Source organism: Manis pentadactyla, chromosome 12 (genome assembly GCF_030020395.1).
Source record: "Manis pentadactyla isolate mManPen7 chromosome 12, mManPen7.hap1, whole genome shotgun sequence".
Taxonomy (NCBI): domain Eukaryota; kingdom Metazoa; phylum Chordata; class Mammalia; order Pholidota; family Manidae; genus Manis; species Manis pentadactyla.
Genome location: NC_080030.1, coordinates 43,704,393 through 43,725,443, shown reverse-complemented (window position 1 = coordinate 43,725,443; position 21,051 = coordinate 43,704,393). Strand labels below are relative to the sequence as shown.

Here is a 21,051-nt window from a genome sequence, read left to right as displayed (position 1 = left end):
CTACTTTTATTCATGTCTGCTAGAAATGTGATGTAAAGAGCAGCTGAGTTTACCATAAATTCACAATCAGCATCATCAAATGGCCTTGATACTCTAGGAAACTGTACTGTTTCTTCTTGTCTCCACTACAACTTTTGCCAGTCCTCATTCTCTTCAAATCGCCTCACCCATCACTCTTAGCAGATAACTTATTTTCTACTTCAGAGAAAACTGAAGGCATCAGAAAGGAACTCCCTCATCTTCCCCATAAACCTAGGCCTTTTTGCTTCTTTAGAGCAAAATGGGTGTTTCTCTTTCAAGGTAAGGCTAATAATTTCTCATCCTAAACTTTGGCTCCTTTGGTCTCCTAGCTTCTCAGAAACCTTACTTGATCCTTCTTCCTTGATTATTTAGTTTCATTCTCTTAACTGGATTCTTGCAATTATCTTTTAAGCATGCCTAAAACTTTCCTATTAAAAAAAACAATAAGGCTCTCTCCTCCACTTGCATATAGACCACTATTACCTCAAGGTGTTATTTGGTGCTGGTCTACAAACTGATACTGGCCCACTATGAGATAAGTATGGAAGTTGAAAGTAAAAATTGAGAAATTTTTACAGAAATTTGACAGAGTAATTTTATTTGACAGTGTGTTAAATATAGTAAAATATTTGGACTTATATATTATGTCATTTAAAATGTTAATTTTCTAATAATTCATTTTATTTTATAAGAGTATTAATCCATTATAAACTGGAAATTGAAAAAATAAAAGAACTTTACCTAGATAAGTAGTACTCCCACTAAGCTCCTCACTCTACCCTCACAGAAACACTCGTGCAGTTGCCTATAGTTGAGCTCTTTACCTCACTTCTATTTATTCCTCAGCCCTCTCCAATCCGAATTACGCTCCCATAGTACACGGAAACAAGTTAGCCCATGTCTTATGAGCTGAACTGTGTCCCCCCAAAATTTAGGGCAGTCCTAACACCAGTACTTTAGAATGTGACTGTATTGGAGACAGGGCCTTTAAAGAGGTAATTAAAGTTTAACAAGGTCATTGGGGCAGGCCCTAATTGAATATGACTGGTGTCCTTATAAGAAGAGGAAACATGGATGCAGAGAGAGAGACACCAGACAGATGTGCATGCAGAGGGACGATCAGGTGAGGACCCAGTGAAAAGGGGGCCACTTGCAAGCCATGGCAAGAACCCTCAGGAGAAACCAAACCTGCTGTGTCCTTGAAGCCTCCAGAACCATGAAAGGACAAATCTATGGCATTTAAATCACCCAGTCTGTGGCATTTTGCTATGACAGCACTAGTAAACTAATGCACCATGTCACTAAAGCCAACAAGATATTTTCTAGTTCTTACCTTGGTTGACTTCTTAGTATTTGGCATTTTGGACTCTTCCCTACCCTCCTTAAAACAATCTCTTCCTTTGGCCTTCAAGACTCTAGAAACCTTATTGGGTTTTTTTCACCTTCTCTTTGGTTAATTCTTCTGTCTTCTTTGCAAGCTTATCCTCTCCTACCAGCAGCTACTAAGTAATAGACTTGGTTCTAGGCCATCTTAGCATTTTTGTCTACGTTATCTCCCTTAGGTGACCTATTTCATATGCTGGGCTAATATGTATATATCCAGCTCCCTACTTGACATGTTCGCTTGGATAACTCATTGAACTTAACTTGACTTTATGTCAAAAACCAAACTTATGCTCTCTCTCTACCAAATCCTATTCTCTCTTAGCATTCTCTTCCATAATGTAGGGTATCACCATTCACCTATTTTTCTACACCAAAAGTCTAAGAGTCATCCCTCTCCAATATTATCGCACTTGGCTATTGTCAAGTCCTTGTCGACTTTACCCTTCCACCTGTCTTAATGCATTCACTCTTCTCCACTGCCATCTCCCTAACCCAAATTACCTTCATTTCCCATGAACTACTGACCCTCTCCTCAGGTCTATCCAGATACCCTTCCCATGCTCTCTCTCTAACCTGTTCTCATCCACTGTGGACATCTTTTTAAAACAAAAATCTAACCATGTCATTGCCCTGATTGAAACATTTCCACAACTTCCTGCTATTCTTAGGACAAAAATCAACAGACAGTCCTCTATACTAGGTAGGCCCCTGTGTACTTCTCCAGTCGTATCTCCTACTCTTTACATGCTCTAGCCATTTTCATTCTTCAAATGTGGCATCAAAACCTGCCAAACAGGCCATGCACAGGGACACTCTTCCTCATTAAACTCACCCCATTAACCCTTGTCTTTCTTTAGATGTCAGCTCTATTCTCACTTTCACAGGGAGAGTTTCTCTATCTCCTTGAGTGGGTCAAAATATTTCTATTATTTTAGCCCACAGGATCATATCACTTTCCCCTCTTTATTCATACTTACATAATTTAATTCTACATGTATATGTATGAGTAACTGATATCCCTTACTAGAATGTCTGCTCCACAAAAGGGCAAGAACTTTATACCCAACGCTGAGCAAAGGGCCTGAACAGTGGCTATCAATAAAAATTTTTTGATGAAAGAATGAATAAATAAGACCTCTTATAAACCAATAAAAAAACACAAGATCAATAAAGAACTAAAATGCCAATTTAAAAATAACCAATAAACAAATGTTCAGTCTCAGCAGTGATCAAAGAAATGAGAATGCAAACTAAGATAGTATTTCCACAATCATTAAATACATAAAAATGATAATACATAGGATTTACAAATACAGACATTCTCATTTTAAAGTGACTGGGAAAACATAAGTGGTAACACCTTTCAAGATAGCAGTACTTAAGAAAAACCTTAAATTTCTGCAAGTCTTTGAAAATTAGTTTCATGAAATCATCAGCAATGTACAAAGATTTAGGTACAAGGGCATTCACTGCAGCGCTGTCCATAACGGCAAAAAAAAAAAAAAAAAAGGGAAATGAGGCAAATATAAAAAAAATAAGAGACTGGTTAAATAAAGCATGTGATGAAATATATTTTAATGTAGTTACTAAAATTATTTTGTAGATCATTTAGTAACAAGGAGTTATACATGGTATAAAAAGTGAATAAAGGTTTTAGTATGACCCTATTTTTGTTTAACAAGGATTAAAATACACACATATAAACCCACTGAGAAACAAAACACACAAAATCTTGTGGATATTAACAGTGGTACTTTCTTTCTGCTTATTTACTTTCTAAATATTCTATGATGAACATGTTTACTCATATAGTAAAAGATTATAAAAAGAAAAAAAGAATAGTCTGAATGACATTTGTGGTTAAAAAGAAATGTTTCAGTTGCAGTATAACCAATCAAGTCATTCTCAACCTAGACTGCTGCTTATCAGAATTACCCATGGACCTTTGGGGGCCCATCCTCAAGTTCATTTCAGTATAACTCTAACATTATGAATCCTAATTTGGGACTTTCATTTACTGTGATACTTTTAACAATTTCTAAGACTGAAAATTTAATACACTTAAATATTTCAAGGCAAGACTAGAAAACAAGAGACTGGAAAAAAATGATTAATCACCTGGTTTCAAGCTGGCATTAATAGGTCTGGCAGCTGCTGCAGCCATCTGTTCCCGTCGAGGATCTTGGTAACTCATTTTACTAATGAATTCAATTGCAGCTTCTATACTTCTGTTATTAGTTTTCTGAAGAGCTTGGATAACCATGTCCTGAATGAAATTTCAAAAAAGAAAAAAAGGAATAAAATTTAAATCTTATGATTAGTAAGAGGGAAAGAGCACTGAGCACTATTATTTCCTCTAGAGAAATTCACTATTTTGAAGAACAGGGCCCCAAACCATACTATTTACCTGTTGTAAAACTACTATAAAAATCCATACAATCTTAAATTACTAATGAAAACAAAACAAAAACACTCAAATACTTCAAATGTTTCTTTAATAATTTTTACCTTTATGTAATATATTACTGTTTTTTTCTAGGATTAACTTCTTTCAGGCACAATCATACATGATTCTGAATATTTCTCATTCTTAATTCTTATATAAAAAAGCAAATTATCAGATTGTTAAAAAGGTGTTAATCAAAATACCAGAAACCACTCTGTTGTATCATGAAAGCATTTTTTTTATTAAGCATCTTTGCCACTGTGTTTACTAGTAAAAGAGCTACGTAGTTCTGGTTTCTATCCTCTTAGAGCTTAGATTTTCAGAGAACTTTATTTACAAGGACACAAATATGGGACAAATGTAGAAGAAAAACAGACTATAAATGATTATGTGATGAAGAGTTTAGGAGGCTAGATGATATGATGGAAAAAGCAGAGTTTGGAATCAAACAGAACTGAGTTTGAGTTCCAACAGCCCCATATTGCTTTTCCTTTTCACAATTAGAAGTAAAAATATACTCTGGTGATTGTAGATTTATGTGCCACATTTTAGAACTGTGTGAACTTTGGCAGGTTATTTAACATTTCAGAGCTCAATTTCTTTATTTGTAATGCACTCACAAAGTTAACAATAAGAACCCAAGAATGCATCAATTCTATTTATTTCCTATGAGGAAGTTAATCCTGAACTATTTCAATATTATCTTACCAGATAAAAGTTTTTATTTTATAGGGCACCAGAAATACATTCTCAAAAAATATCAACTGCTTTGAACTAAAGGAAGGATAGCTAAAAGAGTAAATTAGGGCTTATGAAATGATAACAATAAGTAAAACTGGATAAGAATATTGAAGTACTAAGTTGGAATCTTGAACAAACTCTGCAATATAACAGGAATGATTCAAGGAGGTAGCAGAAGTAACCTGCCATATTCTTTATATCATCAGAGGTATAAATAATACCATACCTTTATTATTTGAACAAATGAGGACTGATAAATGTCTAAACTGATGTTTAAACATCTAAATGTGCTTTTGGTAAAGCAACCTTGATTAGGTGGTTATTAATATCCTAAGGGACAAATGTGAAATGAAATCACACAAAATGAAATATGTGATTGTAATAAAGCTAACATATTTTTATAATGCAAAGCAATTACAGTTGACCCTTGAAAAATACAGGTTTGAATTGCACAGGTCCACTTACACATGGATTTTCTTCAATAAATATATTGGAATTTTTTTTTTGAGATTTTCAATAATTTGAAAAAACATTTTCTTTTCTCTAGCTTACTTTATTGTATGAATAGAGCATATAATACATGTAACATAAGACGTGTTGTTTATATTATCAGTAAGGCTTCTGGTCAACAGTACACTAAGTAGTTTTCGGAGACTCAAAAGTTATATGCAGATTTTTGACTGCAAAGGGAGGAGGAAAGGTGGGGGACTGGTGCCCTTAACCCCTGCTTTCTTCAAGGATTATTACTGTTAGTCCTGTCAACAAATAAAGAACAGGACACTGATTGATGCCTTAGATTTCTTAAAACTGTCAACGATAGAAAGAATTTCTAAGCCCTTTAAAAGTTATGGTCCATGTTTGTATGACTCATTATCCTGGTTGATGGATTCACACACATTAAGAGCCTCATAAATACTTATCTACTGCATGACTTTTCTGACATAACACACTATCAATTAAGAGGCTTTATAGCCATGTGATTTTCTAAATTCTTTCCCTAGCTACATATAAAAAGAAAGAATAAGATCAGTCATTCAGTTGTCTCTATTTGCCTTTTGCCTAAGGGATTAGGAAACTGCTTCCATAATCTTCTAACTATTAACCAGTAAAAAATATATAGAGAGAGATCTCTATATATATTTATTTTCTGGTACAAATCCAGTATTTTTAGAACACAAGTATAAAATGATAGGAAATAATATTAATCAGATGGATGAATAGAATGGGCCAGAGAATATACTTTTTCTTCCCAGGCTAGTTATAAATGTCCCTTTTCAAAATCTTTAACTGTAATGCATATTTAGGTTCTTGATTTTAAAATCAAATATACAGATATCTGAAAATATGGTTACCAAAACATTAACAACAGTGAAATAATTTTAAGAGTAATTTTCTTTGTGTAATGGAGGTAAAGGTAATTTTCATTTTCTTTATACTTAAAAATTTTTAATAGGGAATAGATATTACTTTTATAATCAGGAAAAAAGTTATTACAATTCTGAAAGAAACTGTAACTACTGCTCTGTTAGACACATTTAGTTACATTTTCCATAGATAATTTGCATCTGATTTCTGCCACCTAAAATATTCATATAAAATGTTATCATGAAAAATAAATTTTATTAGTAACCCTAAACAAAATGATTAAATATATGTGCTATAAAAAGCTTTCAGAATGAGTTTTGAAGGTAAATATTAAAGACTTGGCAAAATTAACATGAACTGAACTTAATTAAAATAAAACTTTGAAATTCTTGGAGATTGAGCAACACGTACATTTTTACTTCTGTGAATTTAAGATTTGGTCCTGAGAGTGATATGAATGCAAATGCTTAATGAAGTTTCTGATTACAGTCTTTCTCTGCAGTATTAATTTAAATTTCTTATCCTTAGAGCTGTCATTTCTACAACAACCATTTAGCTCACCAGAGCTCAGATTACCTACAAACAGATGTCCTTACCCTGCCCTCACCTGTGGCTTTCTTCAACTGTTCTTCCACTCTGACTTCATGACTTGACTTTTTAAATCCCAGAAAACACAGAGAAAACTAAGGAAATAATGATTATTTTATTTTAATAATTAATGGAATTGTAAAAATTCTTCCCTGATAGAATATGTAAATTTACATACATGATTGAATTTGTTAAAGGAAGCATTTAGACAGATCACCTACAAAGTGTTAAGTAGTATAAGGTAAGAAAAATTCTTTCTTTTGTCTTTGAAAGTTCTTACCTCATCAAATCCAGCAGCCTGCAAGTCTTGAAGCATTTGTGGATTAACTTCTGAAGTACTCCGACTTGTTTCATTTGCAAATGGTTGTAGAGAGTTTCGAATTTCCAGCAAGGCTTTATGGTGTGTCCCAAATTTGGGTGGATTCCTGACTTGTCGAGGATCTTCAGCTGACATTTTACTCATGTTATGCTCAGCCTTAGCAGCATCCGATGGTTTGGATAAATTCCTAAGAGATTCACGAATTTCTTGCAACATTTGCCGGCTGCTGCCAGTGTAGTTACTGGCAGGAAAGGTCTTAGGCCTCATTTGTCTATATCCTTCTGGCTTTTCACTTCTCTTCATGAAAACATCTGCATATATAACCCACACAAACGACTTCTTAAAGAGCTACTTGATACATTCAGAGCTTTCTCTTGAGCAAAACTGAAGAGATCCTTCTCAGAAGTCCCCAGGATATTAAAATTCTTTACAATCTAAGTAATTAACCCTGTAAAAGAAAGAAAGAAAAGCTATAAATTGATTAACTGATAAAGCAGTACCATGTATTAGGGGGAAAAATCCCACTGACTGAGGAGCTGGAGACCTAAATGATAATTCTGGCTCCATTAAAATATTGCTGTATGGTCAGGACAAATTAGTTAATCTCTCTGTGCCTATATCCTAATCTATAAAATTACTATCTCAAGCAAATGTACATCAATTGAAATAAATAAATAAATAAAATTACCTCAAGTACTGACTATGAGAATAAAAAGTAATTTTAATAGTGCACTAGTACAAAGTTTATACAACTGCAAGGGATTACTAAGTGACCAATAAAATGGGCACCTTCTCATTACCAACTTCATCTGGCAGCTCCAAAGATTTTTACAAAATACTCTTCAAGTATAAGATTTCTTTAGAAGAAAGACTACTATTGTTTTAAAAAGATTTTAAACCACTAGTTCAGAAGATACCTTTATACTTCAAAAACAGATGCTTGCGTTTATTTCCCAAACTCAACTTGGACTCTAGAGACAGTAAGCTATTTATTAACAACACAATAGGGAGCAACAATATGGATGGAGCTAGAGGGTATTATGCTCAGTGAAATAAACCAGGCAGAGAAAGACAAGCACCAAATGATTTCATTCATCTGTGGAGTAAGTATAACAAAGCAAAAACTGAGGGAACAAAACAGCAGCAGAATAAAAAAATTAAAAAAGAAACCAAAACAAAACAGCAGCAGACTCACAGAACCCAAGAATGGACTAACAGTTACAAAAGGGAAAGGGACTGGGGAGGGTGGGATGCAGTCACTGTCCCCCACTGTAGTAAGTTGTCACAGAGTCACTACTTGTCTTCTCTGTGCTATACTGCCTTCCCCGTGCACCCCCCTTACATTATGTGTGCTAATCATAATGCCCCCTTTTCTCTTTATCCCTCCCTTCCCACCCGACCCCCCCAGTCCCTTTCCCTTTGGTAACTGTTAGTCCATTCTTGGGTTCTGTGAGTCTGCTGCTGTTTTGTTCCTTCAGTTTTTGCTTTGTTCTTATACTCCACAGATGAGTGAAGTCATCTGATACTTGTCTTCCTCTGCCTGGCTTATTTCACTGAGTATAGTACCCTCTAGCTCCATCCATGTTGCTGCAAATGGTAGGATTTGTTTTCTTCTTATGGCTGAATAATGTTCCACTGTGTATATGTACCACATCTTCTTTATCCATTCATCTACAGATGGACACTTAGGTTGCTTCCATTTCTTGACTATTGTAAATAGTGCTGTGATAAACATAGGGGTGCATATGTCTTTTTCAAACTGGAGTGCTGCATTCCTAGGGTAAATTCCTAGGAGTGGAATTCCTGGGTCAAATGTTATTTCTATTTTGAGATTTTGAGTTTTTTGAGGAACCTCCATACTGCTTTTCATAATGGTTGAACTAATTTACATTCCCACCAGCAGTTCAGGAGGGTTCCCCTTTCTCCACATCCTCACCAACATTTGTTGTTTGTCTTTTAGATGGTGGCCATCCATACTGGTGTAAGGTGATATCTCATTGTGGTTTTAATTTGCATTTCCCTGATGATTAGCGATGTGGAGCATCTTTTCATGTGCCTGTTGGCCATCTGAATTTCTTCTCTGAATTTCTTCTTTGGAGAAGTGTCTGTTCAGATTCTCTGCCCATTTTTAAATTGGATTATTTGCTTTTTATTTGTTGAGGTGCGTGAGCTCTTTGTATATTTTGGATGTCAACCCCTTATTGGATATGTCATTTATGAATATATTCTCTCATACACTTAGATGCCTTTTTGTTCTACTGATGGTATCCTTTGCTGTACAGAAGCTTTATAGTTTGATATAGTCCCACTTGTTCATTTTTGCTTTTGTTTCCCTTGCCTGGGGAGATAGTTGTTCCCCATGAAGAAGTTGTTCATGTTTATATTCAGGAGATTTTTGCCTATGTTTTCTTCTAAGAGTTTTATGGTTTCTTGACTTACATTCAGGTCTTTGATCCATTTTGAGTTTACTTTTGTGTATGGAGTTAGACAATAATCCAGTTTTATTCTCTTACATGTAGTTGTCCAGTTTTGTCAGCACCACCTGTTGAAGAGGCTGTCATTTCCCCATTGTATGTCCATGGCTCCTTTATCATATATTAATTGACCATATACGCTTGGGTTAATATCTGGACTCTATTCTGTTCCACTGGCCTATGGGTCTGTTCTTGTGCCAGTACCAAATTGTCTTGATTACTGTGGCTTTGTAGTAGAGCTTGAAGTTGGAAAGCAAGATCCCCCTTGCTTTATTCTTCCTTCTCAGGATTGCTAGATGCCTATTTTTAAGTCATTAAATGTAATTACCAGTCATGTTACATAGACAGATTTAGGTATCTCCTACTTGTTATTCAGGTCTCAGCCATATGTTACTCCTCAAAGACCGTTCCTTGGTCACTAATTAGTCTGTTTTATTTTCTTGATAGTACTTACCACTATCTAAAATTATTTTGTTTACTTGTTAATTGTCTATCTCCCTTAACTGAAATGAGAGCTCCACAAGAGTAGAGGGCCTTATTTGTCTCATAATCACTGTCTGTCCACTGCCTATATCAGAACTTGACACATTGTGAGTGCTCAATAAATATACATGCTGAACAAATGAAATAAGCATGTGTCTCTTAAACATCCCTAATTCCTTTAACTGGTCTGTAATTATAGTGCTCTTCTGGATACACTCTAATTTATTAAAATTCTACAGGTGCGAGAAAAGCATAACACTTAAAATGGGAAAACAAAAAGTTATCCAAGTCCTTGTTCTGTTAATTATTAGCAATGTGGACTTGGGCATTTAATTCTCTCAAAAACTGTCCCCTGAGGTATAAAATGGTTGGCACGACAAGGTTTACCTTATGACTTTAATGAGGGTTAAGAGGAGCAATGCAATACAACTAAAGGAATATATACAGAAGTGTTTAAAGATGTAGGATGTTCCTTGCAACACTATCTATATATAACATCAATCTAGATGCTCATCAGCAATTGTTTGAGTAAACTGTAGTACATCTACCTAACATGAGATAAAGCAGCTGTTAAAAAGAATGATGAACAAAAAGGACAAAAATCACATGAGCTTCTCAATAGATGCCGAAAAATAGCATTTAACAAAATTCAACATCTAGTAAAGGCAATATAGATAAACCCACAGACAACATCATACTTACCAGTGAAAAGCTGAAAGCTTTTCCTCTAAGATTAGGAACAAGACAAGAATGCCCACTCTCAGCACTTAAATTCAACATAGTACTGGAGGTCCTAGCCACAGCAATCAGACAACACAAAGAGGTAAAAGGCATACAGATTGGTAAGGAAGAAGTTAAACTGTCATTATTTGCAGACAACAGGATATTATACATAGAAAACCCTAAAGAATCCACCAAAAAACTATTCGAGCTAATAAATGATTTTAGCAATGTTGCAGGATACAAAATTAATACACAGAAATCTGTTGCATTCCCATATACTAACAACAAATTAGCAGGAAATCAGGAAAACAACTCTATTTACAATTGAGAATAAAATAATAAGAATAAAATACCTAGGAATAAACCTAACCAAGGAGGTGAAAGACCTTTACTCTGGAAACTACGAGACGCTAATGAGAGAAATTAAAGACACCAATAAATGGAAATCTGACCCATGCTCATGGATAGGAAGAATTAATATTGTCAAAATAGCCATACTGCCTAAAGCAATTTACAGATTCAATGCAATACCTATCAAAATACCAAGAGCGTTCTTCATGAACTAGAACAAATAGTTCAAAAATGCATACGGAACCACAAAAGACCCCAAACAGCCAAAGCAATCCTGAAAAAGAAGAACAAGCTGTGGGGATTACACTTCCTGACTTCAAGCTATATTATAAAGCCACAGTAATCAAGACAATTTGGTACTGGCACAAGAACAGACCCATAGATCAAAGGAACAGAACAGAGAGCGCAGATATAAACCCAAGCATATATGGTCAATTAATATGATAGAGGAACCATGAATATACAATGGGGAATGACAGCCTTTTCAACAACTGGTGTTGGCAAAACTGGACAGCTACATGTAAGAGAATGAAACTGGATTGTCTAACTCTATACACAAAAGTAAACTTTAAATAGATCAAAGAGCTGAATGTAAGTCAAGAAACCATAAAACTTTTAGAAGAAAACATAGGTGAAAAATATCTTGAAGATAAACATGAGCAACATTTTCCTGAATGCATCTCCTCGGGCAAGGGAAACAAAATAAAAAAAGAACAAGTGGAACTACATCAAACTAAAAAGCTTCTGTACAGCAAAAGACACCATCAGCAGAACAAAAAGGCATCTAAGTGTATGGGAAAATATATTCATAAATGACTTAATACGATAAGGGGTTAACATCCAAAATATATAAAGAACACTTATGCCTCAACACTCAAAAAACAAACAACCTGAATAATAAATGGATGGAGGATCTGAACAGACACTTTCCCAAAGAAGAAATACAGACGGCCAACAGGCACATGAAAAGATGCTCCACATCGCCAGTCATCAGGAAAATGCAAATTAAAACAACAAGGAGATCACCTCACACCAGTTAAAATGGCCACTATCCAAAAGACAAGAAACAACAAATGCTGACGAGGATGCAAAGAAAGGGGAACCCTCCTACACTTTTGGTGGGAATGTAAATTGGTGCAACCATTGTGGAAAGCACTAGAGATTCCTCAAAAAAACTAAAAATAGAAATATCATTTGACCCAGTAATTCCACTCCTAGGAATTTACCTAAAGAAAATAAGATCCTTGATTTGAAAAGAAATATGTACCCCTATGTTTACTACTGCACTATTTACAACAGCCAAGATATGGAAACAACCTAAGTGTCCATCAATAGATGAACGGATAAAGAAGATGTGGTACATATACACAATGGAATACTATTCAACCATAAAAAGAAAAGAAATCCTCCCATTTGCAATAACACAGATCTATCTATAGGGTATTATGTTCAGTGAACTAAGCCAGGCAGAGAAACACAAACACCAAATGATTTCACTTACTTGTGGAGTATAAAAACAAAGTAAAACAGAAGGAACAGAATAGCAGTAGACTCATAGACACTGAGAAGGGACTAGTGTTACCAAAGGGGAGGTGTTGGCAAGGGTGTCAGGAGTGGATGGAGGGAGAAGGGGCACAATAATTCATAATCCCAATATAAGCTGGTCACAGGGAAGGCAGTACAGTACAGAGAGTGCAGTTAATGAATCTATAACATCTTACTATGCGGATGGACACTGACTGAACTGAAGGGGGTCAGGACTTGAAAATATGGGTGAATGTTGAACCACTCTATTGTGTATCTGAAACCTACATAAGACTGTATATCAATGATACTTTAATAAATAAAAAAGGTACATCTATCTCTTAAAAGCACCAATCCAGAAGTGACATATCACTTCCGTAAAACAATTATTATATGAATAAAATAAAAAGAATGATGAAGTTCTATCTAAATGTACTCACATGAACATACAGTCATAAGGTCTTTTTAAGCAAGAGGCAAGTTTCAAAACATTATGTATAAAATAAAACCGTTTTCTATTCTAAAATTTGGTCAAGGTGATGGTTGTAAAGCTCTGTAAATACACTGAAAACCACTGAATTGTATACTTTGAATAAACTTTATGGCATATAAATTGTAACTTACAGCTGTTAAAAACAAAACATTATTTTTAAAAATTATATTTAAGAATATTAATTACATATTCAGGCATACCTTGTTTTATTGCACTTCACTTTACTGTACTTTGCAGACACTGTATGTTTTACCATTGAAGTTTTGTGGCAACCATGTGTCAATCAAGTCTATCAGCTCCCTTTTCCCACTAGTATTTGCTCACTTTGTGTTTCTGTGTCACATTTTGGTAATTTTTGCAATATTTCAAACTTTTTCATTATTATTATATTTGTTATGGTGTCTGTGATCAATGATCTTTGATATTACTATCTTAATTATTTTAGGGCACCACAAACCTCACCCATATAAGACAGTGAACTTAATTGAACATATCTGTTCTACCTGTTCCACTGACCAGCCATTCTTCCATCTCTCTCTCCCTCTCCTCAGGCCTCCCTATTCCCTGAGACACAGTGATATTGAAATTAGGACATTTAATAACCCTAGACTGGCCTCTCAGTGTTCAAGAGAAAGGAAGAGTGGCAAGTCTTTCACTTTCAGTCAAACGCTAGAAATGATTAGGATTAGTGAGGAAGGCATTCCAAAGGCTGAGACAGACTGAAAGCTAGGCCTCTTGCACCAGTTAGCCAAGTTGTGAATGCAAAGGCAAAGTTCTTGAAGGAAATTAAAAGTGCTTTTCCAGTGAACACCCAGATGATAAGAAAATGAAACAGCCTTATAGCTGATATGGAGAAAGTTTTTGTGGCCTGGATAGAAGATCACACCAGCCACAACATTCCATTAAGCTAAAGCCTAATGCAGAGCAAGGCCCTAACTCTCTTCAATTCTGTGAAGACTGAGAGAGGTGAGAAAACAACAGAAGAAAAGTAGAAAACTTTAGCAGGGGTCTGTTCATGAGGTTTAAGGAAAGAACCATCATCATAACAGAAAAATGCAAGGTCAAGTAGCAACTGCTGATGTAGAAGCTGCAGGAAATTATCCAGACAATCCCTAGCTAAAATTATTGAAGGTGGTTACACTAAATAAGTTTTCAATGTAGATGATAACAGCCTTTCATTGGAAGAAGATGCCATCTAGAACTTTCATGGGTAGAGAGGAGAAGTCAATGCCTGGCTTCAAAGCTTCAAAGGACAGGCTGACTCTTCTTTTTAGGAGCTAATGAGGCTGGTGACTTTAAGTGGAAACAAATGCTCATTTACCATTCAGAAAATCCTAGAGCCCTTAAGAATTAGGCTAAATCTATTTGTGTTCTATAATGGAACAAAGCCTGGATAACAGCACATTTGTTTACAACATGGTTTACTGAATAGTTTAAGTCCACTATTAAGACCTATTGCTTAGAAAAAAAGATTTCTTTCAAAATATTATTGCTCATTGACAATGCACCTGGTTAGCCCAAGGGCTCTGATGGAGATGTACAAAGAGACTAACGTTGTTTTCATACCTGCTAGCACAACATCCATTCTGTAGCCTATGGATCAAGGAATAATTTTGACTTTCAGGTCTTATTTTTGAAGAAATATGTTTCATAAGACTATAGGTGCCATATTTCTTGGATGGATCTGGGAAGAATAAACTAAAAACCTGGAAAGGATTTATCATTCTGGATACCATGAAGAACATTCATAATTTATGGGAAGAGGTCAAAACACCAGTGTCAACAGAAGTGTGGAAGAACTCTCATGGATGGTTTTGAGGGGTTCAAGGTTTCAGTGGAAGAAGTCACCTCAGATGTGGTGGAAATAGCAAGAGAACTAGAATAACAAGTGGAGCCTGGAGATGGGACTTAACTGCTGAAACCTTATAAAACATTTTTGTACTGATGAAGAGCTGCTTCTTATGGATGAGCAAAGAAAATGGTTTCTTGAGATGGAATCTACTCCAGGCGAAGATGCTGTGAAGACTGGTGAAAAGACAACAAAGGATTTTGAATAGTACATAAACTTAGTTAAGGCAGTTACAGGGTTTATGAGGACTAACTGCAATTTTGAAAGATCTACTGTAGGTAAATGCTCTCAAACCACCTAACATGCTACAGAGAAACTGAAAAGAAGAGTCAATTTATGCGGCAAACTTCAGAGTTACCTTTTATTAAGAAATTGCCAGAGTCACCCCAACCTTCAGCAACTACCTCCCTGATCAATGAGCAGCTATCAACACTGAGGCAAGACCCTCCACCAGCAAAAAGACTATTACTCCCTGAAAGCTCAGAGATGGTTTGCATTTTTTAGCAGTAAAGTTTTTTAATTTATATAGTTTTTTTAGATATAATGCTATTGCACATTTTATAAGCTATAGTATAATGTAAGCATAACATTTACATGCACTAGGAAACCAAAAAATTCATTTGACTTGCCTTACTGCAGTATCTGCTTCGTTGCTGTGGTCTGGAACTGACCCAGCAGTATCTCTGAGGTATGCCTGTAATTTAAAAGAAACCTAGCTGAGACTCAAACTTCATTGACACCAGTATAGCAATGATAACTGAAGAGATAACTGAAGGTTAATGAAAATACATATTTTCTTTCCTCTGAAAAGTTGTTACCAAATAGAGGGCTTGTTTCAGACTCAATGGTGTTTCAGAACTGAGAAATTACCACAATTCAAACTCCTTTTTCTTTTTTACTAACTAAATATTGAATTACATTATGTAAATGTATCATAACTTACCTATCCCCTACTGATGGGCATTGAGGTTGTTTCCAAATTTTTCCTATTATAAATAAAGTTTCAAACACTGACAACTTCAATTATAATGTTCTAGTTCTGAAGATAGGTGGTAAATTTGGTGAAATTTGGTGGTAAATTTGGTCTCAGGTAAAGTATCTTGTATTTTTCTACTTTCATGATTTTATTCATCCTGTTTATTCTTCTTGGGACAGACCCTGTCATATTATTTCTTGTAGAAAGTATGCCCAACTTTAAGGTACGAGTCAAATGCCTCCTTCATGAAGCTTTCATTAAACTGGCAGGTGTTACCCTTCAAATGCACTTACACAGCCGAATAAAACTTATATTTTTGCCCTATTCTTGCACTTGTCTTATTTTTCCTACTAGAGCAAGATTCAATTCATAAAGCATAAGGTATCCTGGAGATATACAAATAAATAAATAAATATTATATATATATATATATATATTGCCAGAAATTGCCAGAGTCACCCCAATAGCCAGTCACTGGATATATATATATATATATATATATATATATATATATATATATATATCCAGATGAGAAAATAGATGTAGAGAGGTAAAGTAGCCTGCCTAAGGTCTTGTAACCATGAAGATCATGCTAGGAATGGACTCCACACACTTCAATCAGCTCAGGAATCTCACCTTGATTTTCCTAAGAGCAGGTGGGACCATGGCCCATTCATTCTTTGAAGGGACACCTAAATTGGTTAAACTGAACAGACAAACCTTCATTTCTTTGAAGGCTCAAGACCTTCATCAAATATGCAAATATCAGTAAATCCAAACAAATATTGTCAATACCTTGTCAACCTTAGGAAAAAAGAACATGTACCATTACATAATAAGATTGGGTTGAATTAGGCTTATTAAAAAGATGGGCTGTCTCAATGCTTTGATCAAATCAGTTATGAGAATAGCAACAGTGATACATATGCTTCTTTCTTAGCAGCATAGTTTTAGGCAGCAATATTCAAGAATCTCTGCGTACTGATGACATTTTCTTCACTTTGCTAAGAATTAACTTATCAAAAGTTAAAACAACCACTGTATTTTATCTTCATGCTTAAAAATGCCATTTCTACTTGATTAAAAATGTTAAATGCTCAACTTCTTCAGTCTACCAAAATCCCCCACTAATCTAAATATACATCTAGAATGAAAACTAAATAACCAAAGTTGGAACTGTTTAAGGCTATATTTATATAGAAGAACACGGACTAGGATTAAAAACAAAAATAAAAAAATCAACCTATAAAAGGAAATCCAGATTTTATACGCCCCCACAAAAAAACAGCAGTTTTATTTTTTGTTGTTGTTTTTGTTTTTTTGTTTTTTTGCTTTTTGTGAGTGTCAAGGTATAGTCAATAAATATTCAGGCATAGAAAGAATGAGCCTTCCCCGTGATCTAGTTTCTTGTACTAGGAGTGGATGGAGGAACACAATGCTCCTCCTTTTACTGTTGAAATAGTCAAATTCCTCAACTAGCCCATTTACCTGCCCGACAACATTAAAGGAAAGTAACAACCTTAGTTTAATCACAAATGTAGATAACTTAGCAGAGAACATTCATTCCAATCATAAATTTCCTTTTGGAGAGTATTTGCTAAAAATTTTTAATCCAGAAGGCCCGATAAGCTTCACGATCCGGGACATTCAAATTCATTTCCCAAACTTAAGTGATAAAACTTTATTTGCGTGTGAGTCTATATTTATTTCTCACGAGATTTAAGAATAACTTCTACACGATGATATATTTATTTAAAGTCATATTAACGTGGTCGACAAACATTAAACTTTGTTCTCTTAGGAAATAACTTTCAATTGGAAAAGTCAGAGAATGCGATTCAATCAAGTCACCTAAGATTTATTCTTTGAGATACAAGTTCTTGTTGAGGTTAAAATGAACAATGTTCCATTAATATTCTTTCCTTCATTTTCTGTATTTATATACACACTCCTACTCCATGAAGATCCTTCCAGCTCTGGCACTCCTTCCAACTCTCAACAGTAAGTAGTAGCCTAATATTACAGTAGAGAGGAAATAGAAAATCCCAGGATTTCTTCAAGATTTATCCAGGATCGAGTCCCTCCGGGTCGCAAAGAACTACAGGTCTTTTACTGCGAATTTCTTTCAGAAACACCCTTTGCTTCCTTCCTTCCCAAACGCCACGGACCCGTGCGCGTGTCGGGCGTTGGGGTGGAGGTGGGAGGAAGACAGTCCGCGCAGAGCCTCCAGCAAGGCAGGCTCTTCCCGGCCTAACTTGCAATTTCTAAGGCCGCAATGCCTCAGGCTCTAACTCCAGCCCCGGGCGCGGCCAGCCTCGCTTCCCCAGGGTAGGACTCGGCTCAGGTCCACGCAACCAGCCGAGTGAGGCCGCACCGGGCCGGCTCGGCCCGCCCGTCCGCAGCAGCCCCTGGACCCCCGCCAGCGGGGATGGGCGTGGGCCCCGGCGGCCACCGCCCCGACAACTCCGGCTCGGGAGGAGGCACTGTGCCCCACCCGCTACGCCAGCCCCGGACTTACCTGTAGGGGAAAGCGGGGTTCCTGGACAGCGGCCACGAGCCCAAGGGCCTGCGCCGAGACGGCCGAAACCCGTCCCAGGGACCCTAAGTATCCGCGGTGAGGCAGGGCGGGGAGAGACGCCGGCGGACTGCCGCGGGTCAGCACGGCCCGTCGCGGGGGTCGCTGAGACCTGGCTCTCCCTTAGCACCGGTACGCCGCTGCCGTCGCCGCCATTTTGCCTTCCACTCGGTTTCGCCGCCGCCGCACTCCGGGGCAGGTTTCCCGGATGTGGGCATTTCCCGGCGTCGCTTGCGCGGGGGCAGGGGACTGGGGGCTTCTATCCGCCCGGCGGCGGAGAGCGATCGCGCCGCTTGCGTCCTCCGTTGCTCCGCCGGTCGCCTGCTCCTCTGTGCGTTTTCGAGCGTCGCCCGCGTCGCCCCCCCATGGTGCTGCCCAGGAGACCCGCCCGGGCTCTGAGATCAGGCTCTCTCCCTTCCAAAGCCCACTCATTTATTTCAAACTCTCGCTTTTTTCAACTGAGCTCTTTCTGTGAACGGATATGAGTTGCTCACTAAAACCTTGCCGTGAACATCAGGATTTGGGATTTCTAGAGGCTTGGAAATAAATTGATTTTTGCATAGTACTGTTTTCCCGAGTAAATTCGTGTTAATTGTCTGAGTCAACCAGATCAATATATTTTGACCTAGGACAGATTAACAGAGTTGAAAGATTTCAAATCTGGCAACCGAATTGGTAGAAGTAATTATTGCCATAATTAGAATAATAGTGACTGTGAGAAGAGGTTTTATTTCTTGTTGAATTGGATGTCTGGAATGGGATCCATTGGGTTTATGATGTTTGAAGCTACCGTCCACCCTTTTAAAGGAGCGCCTTTGTTCTGCCTGTAGAACCGTATATATACTGTTAATATTTTCAGAAACCTCCTTTAATCATTTTTCTACTAATGACTATAAAACATTTTTAATAAAGACGTGAAATTTTTTGTGATGTTAAAGTTGCTGGCCACTATATACAGAAGTTCAAATGTGAAAACCTATTTTGAAAGAAAACATTACATTTCAAGAGCACTTGGTTGAAAATCTATGTTGCTAAAGCACTTGAGTTTGTAGACGGTAGAGGATATGACCCAAGGTGGGTCACTGGATTGTACTTTCTTCATCTGGAGGACTCAGTAACTTCTAGGGTCCCTTTAAGCCTCATAATTATATAAATTATGTGAATCTAGTATGTTCACAGGTCTTTTGTCCTTTCCAGGATTATATAACTGGAGAATTATACTGCCCCCAGAATCTTGCCACGTCTGTCACCAATCCATGGAACTTCTTAAACTCTCCAATTCTAAGCCTAAAGTTAGTATTTCCATAAATTACTGCCCTTGGGGAAATTCTTAGATCATTTAAGGAGCTCAGTGAATTGTCTTAACCAAGACTAGTAGGTTTATTACTGTGAAGTAGGAGGACAGAAAAAACGGAATGATCAGGAGGAGAGAAAAACCAACTGACAAGAGGAAAACTTGCAACTGAGATTGCGGGTTGGGGGGATACAGGTAAAAGGCCAGAGAAATACTTACTAGGGGTGCTGGATATCTAAGAATGGCAATACCTGCTACAGCATTTGAAGCTCTTTGCATTGCTGTGATGGAGAACCCTTGCTCCAGCTTCATGGACCTACTCAACTTTTCAGTGCTTCATGGAAGTGGTGTTTTGGGTTTCATTTTGTTTTTATCAACAGATTAGGGGCCAACTTTCACGCTTGGATGACTGTAAGAACAGGGGCAGCACACGTGGAAGAAGTCTGGAGAGCAACGTGGTCCTGGGAACATAACCCCTCCCAGGAATTCCATACAATCTTAGGGGAAAGTGCTAGACTATGAGCACCCATACTTAAGGAGAGAATTGGGTTCCACCTAGAGGGTGGAGGATCTACATAAATTACTTGGAATTCTGAGATTTTTCTCTTCCCCATTTATTTATTCAAACATTCATTTATATCAATATAGACTTATGGATATTTATTTTATAGCTTAAGTATTTTATTTTGTTGAACAGTTTGTTCCAGCTGTGGCTATTGGGAGCTCTTCCAGTTGGCTTGTTTCCCTGTGACATACTCTCTTTGGAGCAGGTAATAGAGGAACACAGGCAGATAAGAGTTCAGGGCTCCTGTGAGTTTTAGGGCCCTTGTAAGTTTCAAGAAGCTTCAGGAACTTTGTAAGTTTCAAAAAAGCTCCAATTAAACTCAGCCATTCAAAAACTTAGACCAAAGCTCTGATTGGTTATGCCCTGTGCATAGGAAGCATTGTACTTTCAGCCAGTCAAGAGTGGGTTGTGATGTCATCAGTTCAGTTCTCTACTTGGTGGGACCTCCTCCCCTCAGAAGGCAATATAAACCCCAGACCCCACATTTCCTCACAGCATCTTCCCTTGGAGCCCTTTCCTGAGTAGTAGGAGCTTTCTCTTTCCACTCATTAGTAAGAGATTTGCTGTTTGCTCTGACTATTGTCTGCTGGCTTCATTCTTCATCGCCTCTGAGACACTATCCTGGGGAAAAAAGCAGCGGCGTTCTCAGCCACTGATAACTTTTGGGGTCTCGTTGGGAATCTGCTTTGAAAGATGGGCAAGTCCGAATCTAAGGCCATTTTGGTTACTACTACTCTGGGATACATCAAGAAGTGGAACACCTTTGACCTCCAAACCTTGAAGGAGAAGCGTATGATCTTCTGCACCTGTGCCTGGCCCAGCTACCAGCTGGAGATGGGGAAAAATGGTCACCTGAGGAAAGTATTAATTACAATACT

The 21,051-nt window shown here is 37.1% G+C and overlaps 2 protein-coding genes across 3 annotated transcripts in view; one reads left to right on the top strand and one right to left on the bottom strand.

Annotated features, from left to right (window-relative positions):
• The window catches only part of LATS1 (large tumor suppressor kinase 1), a 39,957-nt gene extending 21,529 nt beyond the window's left edge, over nucleotides 1-18,428 (bottom strand). The window contains exons 1-4 of one of the 2 annotated variants that reach the window (XM_036906930.2): nucleotides 18,258-18,413; nucleotides 10,526-10,616; nucleotides 6,828-7,314; nucleotides 3,526-3,673 (exon numbers count right to left, since the gene is read on the bottom strand). In XM_036906930.2, coding sequence (XP_036762825.2) covers nucleotides 3,526-3,673; nucleotides 6,828-7,169 — 490 coding nt within the window. In that variant the 5' untranslated portion in view covers nucleotides 7,170-7,314; nucleotides 10,526-10,616; nucleotides 18,258-18,413. Of the gene's footprint in view, nucleotides 1-3,525; nucleotides 3,674-6,827; nucleotides 7,315-10,525; nucleotides 10,617-18,257 lie in introns of both variants that reach the window. The other variant, XM_036906929.2, reaches the window with a different exon arrangement.
• Nucleotides 17,698-20,447, top strand: LOC118923238 (collagen alpha-1(III) chain-like). The gene is made up of 4 exons (XM_057489225.1): nucleotides 17,698-17,740; nucleotides 18,009-18,446; nucleotides 19,512-19,606; nucleotides 19,989-20,447. Exons 1-4 carry the CDS (start codon nucleotides 17,698-17,700, stop codon nucleotides 20,079-20,081), a joined length of 669 nt encoding a protein of 222 aa, XP_057345208.1. The 3' UTR covers nucleotides 20,082-20,447.
• Nucleotides 20,448-21,051: the final 604 nt, after the last annotated feature.